At 50.0% G+C, this 15,071-nt stretch overlaps 9 protein-coding genes across 9 annotated transcripts; 6 read left to right on the top strand and 3 right to left on the bottom strand.

Moving 5' to 3' along the window:
* Window positions 1–505: 505 nt before the first annotated feature.
* Window positions 506–2,101, top strand: A1O9_03702 (uncharacterized protein; the record flags this gene model as incomplete). The annotated part of the gene is made up of 1 exon (XM_013405995.1): window positions 506–2,101. The coding sequence occupies one exon, from the start codon at window positions 506–508 to the stop codon at window positions 2,099–2,101; it is 1,596 nt and encodes a 531-aa protein (XP_013261449.1).
* A 277-nt stretch (window positions 2,102–2,378) lies between these two features.
* On the top strand, window positions 2,379–2,973 carry A1O9_03701 (40S ribosomal protein S17; the record flags this gene model as incomplete). The annotated part of the gene is made up of 2 exons (XM_013405994.1): window positions 2,379–2,606; window positions 2,668–2,973. 2 exons carry the CDS (start codon window positions 2,379–2,381, stop codon window positions 2,971–2,973), a joined length of 534 nt encoding a protein of 177 aa, XP_013261448.1.
* A 1,559-nt stretch (window positions 2,974–4,532) lies between these two features.
* Window positions 4,533–6,308, bottom strand: A1O9_03700 (uncharacterized protein; the record flags this gene model as incomplete). Its single annotated transcript, XM_013405993.1, has 1 exon — window positions 4,533–6,308. One exon carries the CDS (start codon window positions 6,306–6,308, stop codon window positions 4,533–4,535), a length of 1,776 nt encoding a protein of 591 aa, XP_013261447.1.
* Window positions 6,309–6,852: 544 nt separating this feature from the next.
* On the top strand, window positions 6,853–8,379 carry A1O9_03699 (uncharacterized protein; the record flags this gene model as incomplete). The annotated part of the gene is made up of 1 exon (XM_013405992.1): window positions 6,853–8,379. One exon carries the CDS (start codon window positions 6,853–6,855, stop codon window positions 8,377–8,379), a length of 1,527 nt encoding a protein of 508 aa, XP_013261446.1.
* A 248-nt stretch (window positions 8,380–8,627) lies between these two features.
* On the top strand, window positions 8,628–9,665 carry A1O9_03698 (uncharacterized protein; the record flags this gene model as incomplete). Its single annotated transcript, XM_013405991.1, has 1 exon — window positions 8,628–9,665. One exon carries the CDS (start codon window positions 8,628–8,630, stop codon window positions 9,663–9,665), a length of 1,038 nt encoding a protein of 345 aa, XP_013261445.1.
* Window positions 9,666–9,837: 172 nt separating this feature from the next.
* Window positions 9,838–10,428, top strand: A1O9_03697 (uncharacterized protein; the record flags this gene model as incomplete). The annotated part of the gene is made up of 1 exon (XM_013405990.1): window positions 9,838–10,428. One exon carries the CDS (start codon window positions 9,838–9,840, stop codon window positions 10,426–10,428), a length of 591 nt encoding a protein of 196 aa, XP_013261444.1.
* A 550-nt stretch (window positions 10,429–10,978) lies between these two features.
* Window positions 10,979–12,528, top strand: A1O9_03696 (uncharacterized protein; the record flags this gene model as incomplete). The annotated part of the gene is made up of 3 exons (XM_013405989.1): window positions 10,979–11,478; window positions 11,535–11,886; window positions 11,947–12,528. 3 exons carry the CDS (start codon window positions 10,979–10,981, stop codon window positions 12,526–12,528), a joined length of 1,434 nt encoding a protein of 477 aa, XP_013261443.1.
* Window positions 12,529–13,748: 1,220 nt separating this feature from the next.
* A1O9_03695 (uncharacterized protein) lies at window positions 13,749–14,474 on the bottom strand (the record flags this gene model as incomplete). The annotated part of the gene is made up of 1 exon (XM_013405988.1): window positions 13,749–14,474. The coding sequence occupies one exon, from the start codon at window positions 14,472–14,474 to the stop codon at window positions 13,749–13,751; it is 726 nt and encodes a 241-aa protein (XP_013261442.1).
* A 212-nt stretch (window positions 14,475–14,686) lies between these two features.
* On the bottom strand, window positions 14,687–15,067 carry A1O9_03694 (uncharacterized protein; the record flags this gene model as incomplete). Its single annotated transcript, XM_013405987.1, has 1 exon — window positions 14,687–15,067. One exon carries the CDS (start codon window positions 15,065–15,067, stop codon window positions 14,687–14,689), a length of 381 nt encoding a protein of 126 aa, XP_013261441.1.
* Window positions 15,068–15,071: the final 4 nt, after the last annotated feature.

The raw sequence follows: 15,071 nt of genomic DNA, 5'->3' as shown, positions 1-15,071 counted from the left end.
GATTGGTATGGGCCAATTGAAATGCGACAGAACTTGTTGAAGAGTCAAGGGAGATCGTGGAAGGGGCTCTCCTGACCCTGGAACTTACTAGCTAGCGGACAGAATTTGCAGAGCTTGTTGACGATCAAGTCAAGGTATAGCGAGGGTGATTGTGATTGCTGTAAATGTGGCGAATGATAGTCTGGTCGTGCTTCAAGGGCTCTGATATGGTAGAACTGCCAAATCCCAAGGATTCCAGCTGCTCCAGGACTTTCGTTTCCTGAGCAAGGATGCACAACTCTCTTCACGCAGATGGATTGTGAACAGTAAATTTAACGGTATAGCCAACACGTGACTTGCCTTTCCACGGCCACGACGCTTCATGCTTGTAAAATCGACCGTAGGCTTGGCACATTGTTCCTCGAAACTTTAGGAAAGTATCCCAGGACGACGCAGGAGACATTCGATACGAGCAAAGCTTCGAGCACACAATCCTTTGCGTCAAGCTGGTCCAGTGGTTGCAGCAATGAGTGCAGTGCGGCTGTCGCCTGCAGCAAACCTCCTGCGAAATTCGAGGCTGTTTGCTCTACCGTCACCTATTCCGCTACCTACAGCCGACAGATATACCGACCAGCCTTCCTCCGACACAGCTACCACTATCCATCCAACACGAGCGGCATTAGAGACACCAAAAACATCTCTGAAAAGAGGCGACTGGGGGTTGAAGCGTCCGTTGCCCATAAGAACTACCACCAAAAGTGGTACTCCAACTTTCAGGATACGAGGAGGCATCGATACACCTGAGCATATTGCCGATTTCGAATCAGCCGCCGACCATGTCATAAATCTACGGAAGTTCCAAGAGCTGGACTTACGAGTCACACTCCCAGACGATAAGGGAAGGGGGAGACGCGACAACGTCAGTCCCTTTGCTCCAGCGCTCGACAATACGACTGCAGATGCCCTTCCCGAAATTGAACAACAAGACGAGTCAACCGCCTGGCTCAGCGCCGACAAGGCGCAACGTGTAGCCAAACTCCCGGCTCACCTGAAAGCCAGCCTTGAGCAGTTTGAGCAGTCTGAGGCTGAGAAGCGTGTTCAATCCGACTCTGTCGCGGACTCGATCTTTGAGGACGAGGCATCTATGAGATTTGGAGCAGAACTCATAGATGACCCGAATTCGACTAACCCGGCAAAGCGAAGATGGCGCTACACTGGTCCATACTTGGCCGGGATCACAGAATTTGAGTTTGATAACTTCTTGAATACAATCACACCAGAAAAGAAAGCTGCATTCCGAGATCTCGTAAAGCAACATCTTACAGAACGGCGACTTTCAGAGCAGCGTTCCACGGCGTTGGATGAAGGCTCCGCGGAAGAGTTATCCCAGCAGACTCCTGCTGAGATAACCGAGGAAGATATCACCGGGCACCTCCGGGACCTAAGATCAGAGCCGGGCCAATTCGGACCCTTGATTGCGAGCTTCTTTGATCTCGCAGATGGACCCCAGCCAGAGCTTGGCAACAAGGATCCTTGGTCGTACGGACGGGACACGATCACCGCATATCGATACAAGCAGACGGGTCCTCCTAGGACACATCCGTCGGCTGGTCTATCTTATCAATACTCTGGCAGGTTTGTCCTCAATGATGCCAGAAACGGTCCGTTGGCAGGCCGGCAGCCAGCTGCTGGCAGGGTCTTGCAATCAAGTGCCATGAGTGACACCCAGAATAAGCCTCACTTGGGTGTGGCTGGATTCGTTGTCAGTAACCCGAACAGAGTGGACGTTGGCAATCTCAAATGGGAACCCGTGCCAGGTGGACCGAAATGCGTCGTCCAGCCTGAGGCCGCCATTGTCACGCAGACTGGGAAGCTTGATATCCAGGCCTCTGTAAAGACTAATTGGCATCTCAAAAACAATATCCCTCAGGCAGACTCTGATCTGCGACAAACCCGAGAGCAAGTCTCTGCAGCGGCAAGATCTAATTCTTTGCGGACACCCCTCCTTCGAAGAGGTCGAGGCCGAGGAGGGCGAGTCAAGATTGACGCAGACCTTGTGGACGAGATGGATCGCTTGACTCAGTCTGCATCTCAGAGCTATGATCCAGACCGGCGTTCCTAGGGAAGTGTATACTAGCTGTAAATATCAATAGATTGTATCTCAAGATGCAACAGCAACTGGCTGGAAGATCCCTTGTTTATCACAATTTCATTAACGGCTAGGATGGAACTTATTGCTTCGCAGTCATGTGAATGAATTGTAGATCTTATCTTATCTGTCAAATTCCTTGGCACACAGAGGGCAGTGCCAAGATCTACGGAAAGTTGCAAATCAATTTCCAGAATCTCAACTGCACGTTTCCAACGAGTCTCTTGTCAAGCAACAGCCAACCGTCAACATGGGTCGCGTTCGAACGAAGGTCAGTAAAATCGAACCTAGACTGCTATTATGGCGGTATGATATTTTCTCGCAACAACCACTAATATATTGCTGCATTCAGACTGTAAAGAAGTCCGCTAAAGTCATCATCGAGCGGTACTATCCAAAGCTCACTCTCGACTTCGAGACCAATAAGAGAATATGCGATGAAATCGCCATTATCGCCTCCAAGCGTCTTCGCAACAAGGTGCGCCCTCCATGAATACCCCTCAGCTGAGTGAAAAATACTGACATGGCTGCGATTTTAGATCGCTGGTTACACCACCCATTTGATGAAGCGTATTCAGCGAGGACCTGTTCGTGGTATTTCCTTCAAGCTGCAAGAAGAAGAGCGTGAACGCAAGGATCAATATGTCCCAGAAATCTCCGCGTTGGACTTCACCCAGAATACCGAGAGTGGTCAGCTGGATGTCGACTCTGATACCAAGGACTTGTTGAAGAGCATGGGCTTCGACTCTATTGCTGTCAATGTTGTTCCTATCAGCCAGCAGGCTCCCCAAGAGAGAGGTGGTCGCAGAGTTTTCGGCACCGATAGACCCGGTCGTCGCGAATAGGTCAATCGTCTCCTGGATTAAGAAAATTGAGCAACCCCTGACAGAGGTCAGAGGGTACTTGCCAAGAACGAGCCCGACGACATTGTTGGACCAGCCTCGACGATACTTTCTCGATTTGTGTCGCGGTGACCTGGCAGACCTGATAGAATCGACGCAAACTGCCATACAGCTGTTTCCCTTCCGAGGGCAGGGGATAAAATCAGCCAGAGTCTGCTCAGATACCCCCCAAAAGAAGACAATTGAACAACACCAAGGTGTCGCCTAGTCCTTTGGACGAAGCTTGATTGCCATTCTCCTTCTCCTCCTGCATGAACTTTTGTGACGCCGTCGAGACAATTTGCATCCAGCATATTAGCCTCTATTCTAGTAAGCTCGTAGACTCCGTCGTCAGTGATCGAAAGGGACTTTACGAGTACGTACCGAGTCGCCTTCTTATATCTTTGGGCCTTTACGGTGCCTGATGGGATTAAATCCCGGGAGACGCAAGCCGAATAAGCTGGAGAATGACCCTCGGCTGCCTCATCGATTTGTCTCGGTCAAACGCAAAAGCACCAACATAGTAGCCCATTCGTTTTCAACATTCGAGTCAATTCTTCATTGATGATGAAATGCGACACTTTTCTCCCATCAAAAGTTGAGCTTGAGATTCCCTTTAAAGGTTAGCAATGTGCACCGTCTTGTATTGACTAAGCCTTTCCTGATTGCTCTTCTTACGTCGATGTGAACCATCGAACAATGTTATTCTAGTTCCCGCGAACGACACATCAAAAGTTGAGCTCATGGGAAGCGGTAGTCTGTGCCACTGATAATAGGAACACAATTCCGGAAAAGACAGTAACGGTAGAGTTTGATGCAAAATAATAATAGTTATTACAGTATGTAATAGTTATGAACCAGCGAATTCCGCGGACTTTACACGCTGGTGAGTAATGGTGATGAACTTTTCTATATCGGAATTCAATGTTGAACAGTATCTGGACACCTGTTTCGGCGCAATTTTAGAGACTACTTACCTGTAGCTGTAGAGTGTATTCATATCTATACTAGGCCTAGATGCGTGATTAGCCTCACTATAAGGTATTTTGCATATAGTAAATGTGAATTAGCGTCTATATATTGTAACTGTGTCACAACGGACTAGTAAATGCTTTTCTATAGATAATTTAGTATTTAAACTCCTTGAGCTTATATCGCAGTATCTAAGTTACTATAATCCGAAAGATTAGAAGTCTAAAGACAAGGACTAATCAATTAAACACGACTCTAGATTATAATAGAGAACTAATTAGGATATATTTATATTTCTACATCCCCTTTCTGTCCCTATATACCTTTACTCAATAGAATTCATCTAGGAGACCCTCTGCATCATTGAATTAATTTTTTCACTCATTGCCTACGCTACCTCCGTAATTACGGTCACCCTCTTCGACATTCTGCTTCAAAATACCCTCAATCTCTGCGATCATCTGTTCAAGTCTAGATATGGAACGACCAATTTTCGAAACACATTCATCAATTCAATTCTGGGAAGTCCCCTGTCTTCGCAATTCCTGGTCCTACAAACGAGTCTCAGCCATCAAATTAGACTGCAGTCTGCTCTTGTGAGGTTCGAATAGCCTAGCAGCGATAAGTCGCAAGTCCGGTTTTCGCAGTTTACCAGTCCCTGTCTTAGGCCAGACTTGAAATTGTGGTCGAGATCCCAACCATACTATGTACTTGGGCTGTTTGAAATGTGCCAATTTCTCCCGGACCCATGATCTGACCTCGTCGTCGGCTGGGATTTCCGCCTCCGGCCGTGCCTCTATGAATGCGCAAACCTCTTCGCCGTACTTTTCATCGGGGACCCCGATAACGGCGCTCTGAGCTATGGAAGGATGAGCTGCCAGGCGCGCTTTAATCTCCAAGGGACTGATGTTTTCGCCTCCCCGAATGATCATGTCTTTGATCCGTCCCGTGATGGTGAAGAACCCGTCGGTGCTGATGAAGCCTTCATCGCCTGTGTGGAACCATTCTAACCCGTCTTCTTGTGGGATGACATGTGACTCAGCAGTTTTCCTAGGGTTTGAATAATAACATGCCTGGACCCCTGGGCCTCTCAGTACTATTTCACCTTTTCTTCCTCTTGAGACGACTGTGTTGGTCGTCGGATCGACAATTTTAGCGGAAAATCCGGGAAACAGTCGGCCAGATGTAAGCGTCCGCTGGCGAATGCTGTCCGTGTCTCTCGTCATCGTGACTATCGAACCAGCTTCCGTCATTCCCCAGTTTGTGTGAGTCTGTGTGAGACCAAACGCCGCCCAGACCTTACGCATCAAGGTCTCCGAGACTGCAGATCCCGACAAGATGGCGAATCGAAGACTCGACAGGTCATATGAAGCAAAATTCGAATGGTTCATCTCCGCAGCGAACATGGTCGTGACACCATATATGCCCGTACATTTGTACTTGGAGACACTTGTGAGTGTGGTTTCAACGTTGAATGTGCTTCCGCAAAGCACGACCGACGCGCCGCGCACAAGTGCCGCAGCAACACCGATGACAATCCCAAAGCTGTGGAATAACGGCACGGGAAGGCAGATCTTGTCCGAAGGTTGAAGATACATCGTGTCGCCAATATGTCTTCCGCAGTGCAGAAGGCCGCGATGTGTCAGCGCCGATGCTTTGGGCATCCCCGTGGAGCCGCTGGTGAATTGGAGGTTGATCACTTCGCCAGCGTTGAGGGTTTTTTCTACTCCGAGCAGATCCAAGGTGGACTTTGACCCTGCTGCGATTATGTCTTCGTAATGGACGGCTTCCTCTCGTTGACGTTGGTCATCGTGGAATAATATCGTGTGCTTCAAGCTCGGGATATTGAGTTTAAGCCGCGGTAGCCATGGCCTGTAGTCGTACCGGCCGAAGAAAGGGAGCGTGATCAGAACCGAGGCACCGATTGAGGAGAGAACACTGTGCATCTCCTGTTCGTTGTATGCATAGTTGGTCAACGTGCAGAATGCGCCGAGTTTCGTGCATGCGAAGAAGACCTCGATATATTCAATCTCGTTTCCAGCCATGATGGCCACTCTGTCGCCTTTCTTCACGCCTAGTGCCACAGAAAGGCCTCGAGCCAGGTTGTCCGTTCGATCATCAGCCTCAGAGTAGGTCAGACTCCTGTTTTGGTGGTGGGATTCTACAAAGAGTCCATTGGGTCGCTCGATCGCTTGTTTTCGGAGAGTCCGTCCAAACGTCGATTCTTGTGCCCGCACTTGAGAGGGACCGTGTACAATAGATGCACCTTTCTGTTCGAGAAGAGCCAGCGAACGGTAACCTCTTTGGTTGGTTTTGCTGGATGCCATGTTGATAGCGGCGACAAATGTAAATGTGTCGAAGTTGGGACGATGATAGCCAGTCTTGGTCGAGAGCCTTCACATCATACCTCGTGAATCTGAACACCCGTATCGAGTGATATAAGAACTAGGTCTCTCGTGAGTTCTCCTTGGGACTATCTTGCATTCCACGCCAATCGCCTGTTGGTGGAGAAGCCTTCTAGTGTCGACGCTTCAAAGCATTTGGAACCAATGAATTGATCATCCGATACGCGATGGCCAGTCGGCGTGCTCTGCACTCCAGATGGCTAGGACTTTGCTCCAATCATTGGTCTACTGTGTCTCGACTCTCTCATGTATTCATGCATAGATATGATGAGGCAGATAAGGGAGGCTGTATGAGTTGAGAAGTCGAGAATTTTATTTCTCTAAACTGCCTGGACTTCGGTTTCCTGCAAGAGCTGACCCGGCTGACTCGAGGCCGTGACGGAACTGGTCTACTTTCAGCTCAACCTCAGTTCGCTCCAACGGGAAGAGAATAACTTAGAGAGTGCCGAAGCCTTGCTACGGCACCATGGCAACACGCGCTTTCGTTGTGGGAGTTGGTATGACTCCGTTTTGCTCCCCTAAAAGAGCCGCATCTCAAGCCACTGATCCGGGTTCCGACTATCTTGGTCTGGCGGTGGAAGCCGCTGTCAAGGCACTCATCGACGCCGGAATCACCTATGACGAGGTTGACCAAGGAGTTGGAGCTTACGTCTATGGAGATTCAACATGTGCTCAACGGGTCTTCTACAGCCTGGGGATTACAGGAATACCAATCTTCAACGTGAACAACTGGTGCAGCTCGGGCAGCACAGCCCTATGGCTTGCCAACCAGGCGATCAAATCGGGGTCCGCCAACTGCGTCCTGGTCATCGGCTTCGACAAGATGTATCCGGGAGTACTTCCTCAAACGTTCAAGGATCGCACAAGCCCCTTGTCGCGAATTTTGGATATGTCGCAGGAGCAGATACCAAAGGCAGAGAGAGGCAAGCCTTCACCTGGGTGGACTCCTCTCTTGTACGCCAATGCGCAGTCCGAGTACTTGGTCCGCTATTCCCTGCGAGGCGCGCAGAAGAAGCATTTTGCTGGTATTGCCTCGATCAATCGCTCCCACGGAGTAAACAATCCTTACAGCCAACTGGTCCAAGCAGTCTCACCAGACGATGTTCTGAATAGTCGTACTGTGTCTGGGACAATAACTCGACTTCAATACTGTCCGTCGTCGGTAGGTCCAATTCCAGGAAGTTTACTGGCTATGCTAATTGCCTGTAAGACTGGTGCAGGTGCTGCTGTAGTCGTATCGGAATCAATTCTCGCCAGCCATCCACACCTTGAGACTTCAGCCATAGAGATTGCTGGTCAAGCCCTTGCGACAGATTCTCCAGAGTTGTTTGAAAGTCGCAGCGCAATGGAACTCATTGGTTCGGGTATGACGCGACAAGCGGCCACGGCCGCGTATGAACAAGCGGGTCTCGGTCCCAACGACATGGATGTCATTGAACTGCATGACTGTTTTACCACCAACCAGATGTGTTCTATGGAAGATTTGGGGCTCGCAGCGCCCGGGGAAGGATGGAAGCTCGTGGAGGAGAAGAGAATTACTTGCGGGCAACAAGATGAAAGGAATGATGGCGTCAAGACTTGGATTGTCAATCCCAGCGGTGGTCTCATATCTAAAGGCCATCCTTTAGGAGCCACTGGCCTTGCACAGTGTGCCGAGCTAGTATGGCATCTGAGGGGCTGGACAACGAGCCGTTCGAGACCTCAGACAAAACACTGTCTTGCTCATAACATGGGCCTCGGCGGCGCAACAGTGGTGACAATCTACAAGAGGGCAGATGGACATTTTGCCCCGCAACCGGGGAAACAGGGGTCAGTAACCGATGGGCGCGGCAGGCTGGGTTATAATCCTGCAGAAGAAGCGCGTCAGATTACGGGGGGTGACTGGATGAGTGTGGTATCGCAGAAGCTGGCATTTTCTGCCTGGGCCTCGAAGAAACTGCCCTGGGTAGTAGATAATGAAGCTATGTCTAGGGAGATGAGAGCCAGGCTTTAGGTCTAGGGGTCTAGGGAGATCTTGTTTTGGAGGCTGCCGGACTCGACTTGATCCGCCTTTAGCATCTCTGATAAGCCTCAGCTGATGCGGATACATAGAAGTATTCCTAAAAACTCGAGAGATGCTCAATTCCGCATTTTCCCTTTCCATAAACTCCGAGTGACCCCGCCACGCCCGCCCAGGCCCACGTTGAACATGCAGGGAACACCTCTGGCCAAACTCGAAACCCATGGTTCGAGTCCAATTTCATGGATTTTGAGACCTATGTGCCTGGCTTCAGCCCCTCGTGGAGCGGTTACAGCCTCGCTGCAAACGCACCAGAGGCAACGCCGACAGAGTGCGGTCCTTCGGCAATAGTTGGTGCTGTCTCTACAGAGTATAATTTATACCAAGACGACTTCATGCAGAATCGCTGGCCTACGAGCACAAACAGGGAGGCCCATATGTCGGAGCAGGACGTTGAGCCATGGAACGACTTTCTTCACGCACTACCACCAAGCAATTCTGGCACAGTCCGACAGAACATTGGCAACAACGAGACAAAAGAAGCAACCTTTGTGAAGCCAACAGAAATGACATCGACTGTTTCTGTCAATCCTCATATACTAGACATTAAGCACCTTCTGACGCTTTTCCAGCGCGTGGTACAGCCACCCGCAGCAATGCTGATCGGGGGTGTGCGGAAATGGCGAAGGCTGCAACGTCATCTGGTCGAATTGAGCCGTCAGAGTCGAGAGGTATTGGACATTTTGCTTTGCCTGGTCGAGCTATTGTTCATCGACGAGGTCTCTCAATCTGCCGGGCAAGATCGCGAAACGTATGCCAGGAGCATCTGCGACCGATACAACTCAGCCTTGCGTCCATTTCGTGCTAGCGTGCTAGACGATAAGCGGCCGGACCAAAGGTGCAACAAGCGGGATTTGGCGGCGATCTTCCTCTTTGCATGGTTTGAGGTTATGCGCGACCAGGATGAGGCGAGCACACCATTTCCTCGTGATCTGGCTGATACGGTTATACTGAGAGACACCACCTGGAATTATTCCTCGCGATATCTGTTGTCTTGGCTCGCAACCTTGGACAGTAGAGCAACACATCTCAGTGGTGATCGTCGTCTTCTTTCGGAGCAGGCATTGTTAGTTGTTGCACGACATCCATTCCCCGTCGTCAGTTCCCATGTTGAAGATCATGATGATGATACCGAGCATGAAAATCTGGAGTTGGCAAGTATACTGCGGTCAACGCCGTCTGACTCGCCTCAACATGCTCCTGATACCCCTGGCTGGTAAATGTTTCAAATCATCGCTTACTGCGGGCCACATCAAGCAGATCGTCATACACTCAATATTTCAACCTGCCGTTGAGTGGTATATGTGCACGCAAGGTTTCTGTCGACGCATAGACTCCCATGATCGGCATCACCGTCGTCGAGGCACTCCTGACGATGAGTTCGCCGTCATCATGGCAGGCAAACAATTGGAACACGACCTATGGGAAATTTGGGACCAAAAGCCAACCATGACATCCCTGGAGAAAGATCAGCTGTGTGAGATCCTGCCCTTGGACGTGGCATCGCGACTTCATGAAGTCTTCAGTGTCCATCTTGCTTGTTACTGGATCTTGTTTGTGTACCTACACCGCGTGGTATGGTGGACCCTTCCGCACTCTCCGACCACTCAATCCGCGTTGCAGCAAGTCTGGCAGCACTTTCAAGATTCCTACGGGGAAGTTGTCGATGGATCAAAGATCGTCCACCCAGGTCTACTATGGCCTGTGTTCATCTTCGGGGCCGAGTGTCCGAACGAGTACAGGCGAAACTGGGCTGTCGAGCAGCTGGAAGCTTTGGGAGATTCAAAGCCTGTCTTACAGGCCCAGCCAGAGAGCAACAGCACGATCCCGCCATTCAATATTAGCTCCGGTGCTACAAAGAACGCGAGACGCGCGGCTCGTCTCCTCCGAGAACTCATCAAGAGACAGGAGGATACTAAAGCTCGAGTTGATGATAGAGACCTGTCGGTTGAGCTGTTTGGCTGCTACTTCTCGCTGATGTAATGAAGTCTGGAGTTGGTATGTACACGCTATTTCTTTGATGGCCAAAACATTCTCCGTGCCATCTGCTCGACTTCGTTTTTGCACGTTGACACTGGAGGCCCTGCCTTTCAACCTGGCTCGCAAAGTTCTGTCCTGCTTGGGGTAGGAGAGCTCCCTGCAGTGTCCTTGGCCGCAGATTTAGGTGGTGCCCTAGAACATGCAGCGTGATCTTTGTAGTGATACTGGGAGGCGATGGTGCTCGGATATCGTCTCGAGGTTCGACAACAGAGAGCCAATCGGTGGTGCTTGCGAGATGCGACTTCTCATTCCCACTTGGCTGAACAAGAAAATACTTCCCATGGGGTCTGGCCTTATGTATCAGCCTTACCCCAGAATCACCCCACAATCAGTCGGGCAAGGCATGTAGCAACAAAAGACAACGGCCTCGCGGGAACAGACATAAAGGGATGCTCTTTCCCAACTGAAGATATATCCATCGCTCCATCGCTAACAATCGTTGTTGTAATTGATCTTCCCCCTCCAGGAGGACAAGCCCTGTACGAAAGGAGCAATGGAAATCGAAAACTCAAACGTCGAGGCGCAAAAGAGCACCTTGGCTATTGCTCAAATCGAGAAAGCTGGAGTCCGCCCTTATGACGCTATACGCCTTCGTAGACTCAGACACAAGATCGATCTTCGACTGATGCCCATCTTTGCCTGGGTATATCTTCTCAACTACCTTGATCGCTCCAATATTGGGAACGCCAAAATCCTCAACCGCGAGACCGGCGACTCTTTCCTCCAGTCATTCCATATGACTACCAATGACTACGCTGTCACCATCACAGTCTTTGCAGTGGCTTACAGTCTCTTCGACGTGCCTGCCAATTTCGCGCTCAAACGATTCTTCCGGCCTTCTATCTGGTTCGGACTATTGTTTTTCTGCTGGGGAGTGCTCACACTCTCGTTTGCATGGTTGAAAAATTATGCTTCGGTCTTGGTGATTCGATTTCTCATCGGGGTTTCGAGGCAGGCTTCTATCTTGGTACCTATGCACACACTTGAGATGAGGTACAGCGACTAATCAACTTGGCAGGCATCGTTTACTATATAAGTTTTTGGTATAGGCAGGAAGAGCGCTCTGTGAGAATCGCTTTCTTTTCGGCATCAACAACACTGGCTGGAGCCTTTGGTGGCTGCGTCGCCTATGGAGTGGGCTTCATCAACGGCCACTCTGGTCTGAAAGGATGGCAGTGGCTCTTCGTGATCGAAGGCCTCATCACAATCCTCAGCACCCTCATCCTCATTGTCTACCTCCCCGACTATCCATCGACCGCAAAATGGCTCACAGAGGAAGAGAGGGAACTTGTCCAGCAGGGTCTGGAAGAGCAAAACAGTTCTTTCACGAGAGAACCTGCAAGCCGTCGCGAGATCCTACAGGCGCTCAGCCCACGCATGGTTGTACATTACGTGGCTTTCGTATGTTGCCTTTGATCTTACAAGGAGCAAGAAAACACTCAACTGACTCGTTGAAAATAGTTTCTCGACGTGATCGTCTTCGCTTCACTTTCCTACTTTTCTCCCACCATTGTCAACGGCCTCGGCTACGCATCTGTCAAGGCACAACTTATGACCGTACCACCGTGGTGTGTGGGATTTGTCGTTTCCCTTTGTCTAGCTTGGTCCGCCGATCATTTTAATGCTCGCGGTTACCATGCAGCAGGAGCTTCAATGCTCAGTGGCATAGGATTCATGACAAGTGCCGTCCTCCCTGCGGATGCATACCTCCAACGATATGGTGCCTTGATCCTGGCTTCTGCTGGGGCCTTCCCCACGCTCGCCCCGCTTGCAGGATGGGTAACGTGCAATGCTCCCAGCCAGAGGACGATTGGTCTTGCTGCAGGATTGAATAGTGCCGGTGTCGGCTTAGCCTCCATAGTCGCGGCATGGATCTGGAGAGGGAGCGAGGCAGCAGCAGGCTTTCCGACAGGAAACAAAGTCTGTGCCGTGTGCAGCTTCGTCTGTGCCGTCCTTGCACTCGGATTGAGGTGGGAGTATGGGAGACTGAATCGGCAAGCCAAAGAAGCTGTGGATGGGGTCCAGCGAGTGTGGCTGTATTGATGCTACCTCGGCTTTCTGTGAGATCGACTTCCCGCGTTGCAATCTTTATTGTAAACTCGACGTGGGAGCTCTAACCAATCTCAAGATGTGTTTTTTATGTTGATGGTATCTCCTGCTCTTAATGTGAAAGAGATTTTCCAGCAACCATATCCCTAAACGCTATCCCTAAACGCTCCATGTAGTTTCAGAGTAATACTAATAGATTCTTATACCTAATGCAGAACGTATAGCCGATCTATATATGTTCCTCTTATCTCTCCTCTTCTAGATAACTATAGATAGAAATTTTATATTCTAGAACTTATATCTTTGATAGGAAATCCTATAGACTAATGTATTTGGTCCGTATAGCTCCATTAGAGTAGAACTAAAGGCTTTCGTTCTACTCGAGTAGAGTAAGAGGGCTGATTTCGCCGAATAGGGTCTATAGTCTCTAGCTTACCATAGCCCTCCCTTTCTAACTATTAGCCTAGCGTTTCCTCTATTTAGTCGCGTAGTTCGCCGGACCTAGTTTTCTGGGAATACTGATTATATACAGGAACTCTAAGATAACTTCGACAAGGCCATCTCCGTGGTTAATTACTGGGGCAAGCTCGAGCTTCGGAAAGTCACTTGCCCTGCAAGTCCTAAGAGCAGGCCACAATGTGATCGGTACCACTTGAGATGTGAGCAAGGCGGAAGCGGCTTGTCCTGCCTTTGCGACAAATAGAGGAGAGTGGCTTCGTCCGTATCTAGGCCAGGCGGATGCGGAAGTACAGTTCTCCCAGTCCGCCCAGAATCACGAGGTGGACGTGCTGGTGAACAACACCGGTTACGCGTTCATTGGGCTATTGAAGATACCAGGCAAGCCTTTCGTAAATTGTTTTTGTTGGAAATTAATGCTACCTGCAGGCCGTATCTGTTCTTTAGCGAAGACGAGATACGGGCACAAATGGATGTCAACTTCTGTGGGCCTTTCCGTACCTTGTGAGCTTTCTTACTAGCTATGTGTGCTAGATGATCAGGCTATATTGTTCTCATTAGTAGTGGAGCTGGGTGAGTGGTTTGTACTTCCAATCCCTGAGGTCTTCAGTGAGTGCCTACTGGAGAGCTGATCCCTCTGCGCCAAACTAGACTTATAGCTAGACCGTGACGGGCAACATATTCCGCAAGCAAATTTGCTGGTTGAGGCAATCCACGAGTCTGGGGCGTTTGTGGAAGAGCCATAGCAGTGATTCAAGCTAGGGATGAGGAACAGCCGGTAGAAGTCTGAAGCTGATTGGCCCATGGACTCGACGACATTGTTGTAAAAGTAGATGCTCACTCGTGGCGGAACGTACTCGTCGCTCAATCCTTGATAGTGAATTACTTTTTCCGCCGCGTTGCTTGAATGGCGTCATGTCGAATTGATCTGTATTGGCGTTGCAGGGATCAATTCTGTCCGCTAGCAAAACAAGGCTGTCGTTGAACGTTCTCCAGTCCCAATTGGTATCATTGAGCAGCATATTGACGATGTATGTCGTAGCAATATGTGCGAGTGCGTCCTGAACGTCTGAATTGTTTCTAAAGTAAGATCCCATTGCGAGTGCTGGAAAGATGAGATTGCCTTTGGAGTCGGTCCAGTCATTCAGCAGGCGGTTGATTGTATCAATTTGTGGCTGCTTGAAACAGCCTGAAGCCTTGGTCCTGTCAGGGCTGCATAACAAGGCTTCCGGGGAGAAATTGCAGCTTGTCGGTTGCATGATGATACCATCGGTTACACCATCCTGAGGATCGCACTGAGTAACCATTTCCTGCAGAAGCAACAAGAACATTGGCGCTGTGAGGTGGCCTGGCGCCGGGGACGGTAGATTAAGAAAATCTTGCCGAACTAGAAACGGTAGTAGGCGAGTTTCCCACCAGCCTGGAGCGCCTGCGGGAATGCCATCAAAGTCTTCCGGATAGTTCTGAGCTTCTTTCAGACCCATCCTTCCACCTGTCGAGCATCCAGTAAAATATGAAAACGCTGGAAGTTGCCCATAGTAGCCTTTGACCAATTGCTTCGCAAGCACCGCTGACTCGAGGATCGCCTGGTGGCCCTAGGTAAACATTGCTTCTGGATTGTTCAAGGTCCACGAAGCATTGTCTGGAAGCGTAGACATGGTGATGAACCCGTATTGTGCGGGGCGCCGATGGAAAGCTAGTCGTGGTAGCCGGCAAAGCCACCATGTCCAATAGTGAGGAACCGCGAGTTCCATGAAGATGGTAAGAAATAAGCCGTAGAAATGTTCGAGCCAGCTAGCTGCTGGACAGTAATGCTCACGGCACAGCCTTGTGGGAGGTCTGTGGCATTGTTTGAGAGACTTTTGGTATCACCGAAACCCGAACCTGCGGGGATGGGAACAGCATAGTCAACTCTTGCCGACTCAGGGATGATACCTGAGATGAAGCTGACAGAACCTTCCGCGCCTACGGAATGTTTCAGCTTGCTTATATTGTGCTCAGATTTAACAGCACTGGCATCTCCAGGAGCGAAGAAGAGCTGCGGAATGCCAAGACCAAGTAAGGAAAAGCGATGCATAGCT

The sequence above is a fragment of the Exophiala aquamarina genome (genome assembly GCF_000709125.1).
Source record: "Exophiala aquamarina CBS 119918 chromosome Unknown aczIA-supercont1.3, whole genome shotgun sequence".
Lineage (NCBI taxonomy): Eukaryota > Fungi > Ascomycota > Eurotiomycetes > Chaetothyriales > Herpotrichiellaceae > Exophiala > Exophiala aquamarina.
The sequence above is the reverse complement of the archived record's forward strand: the minus strand, read 5'-3'. Positions and strand labels throughout refer to the sequence as shown.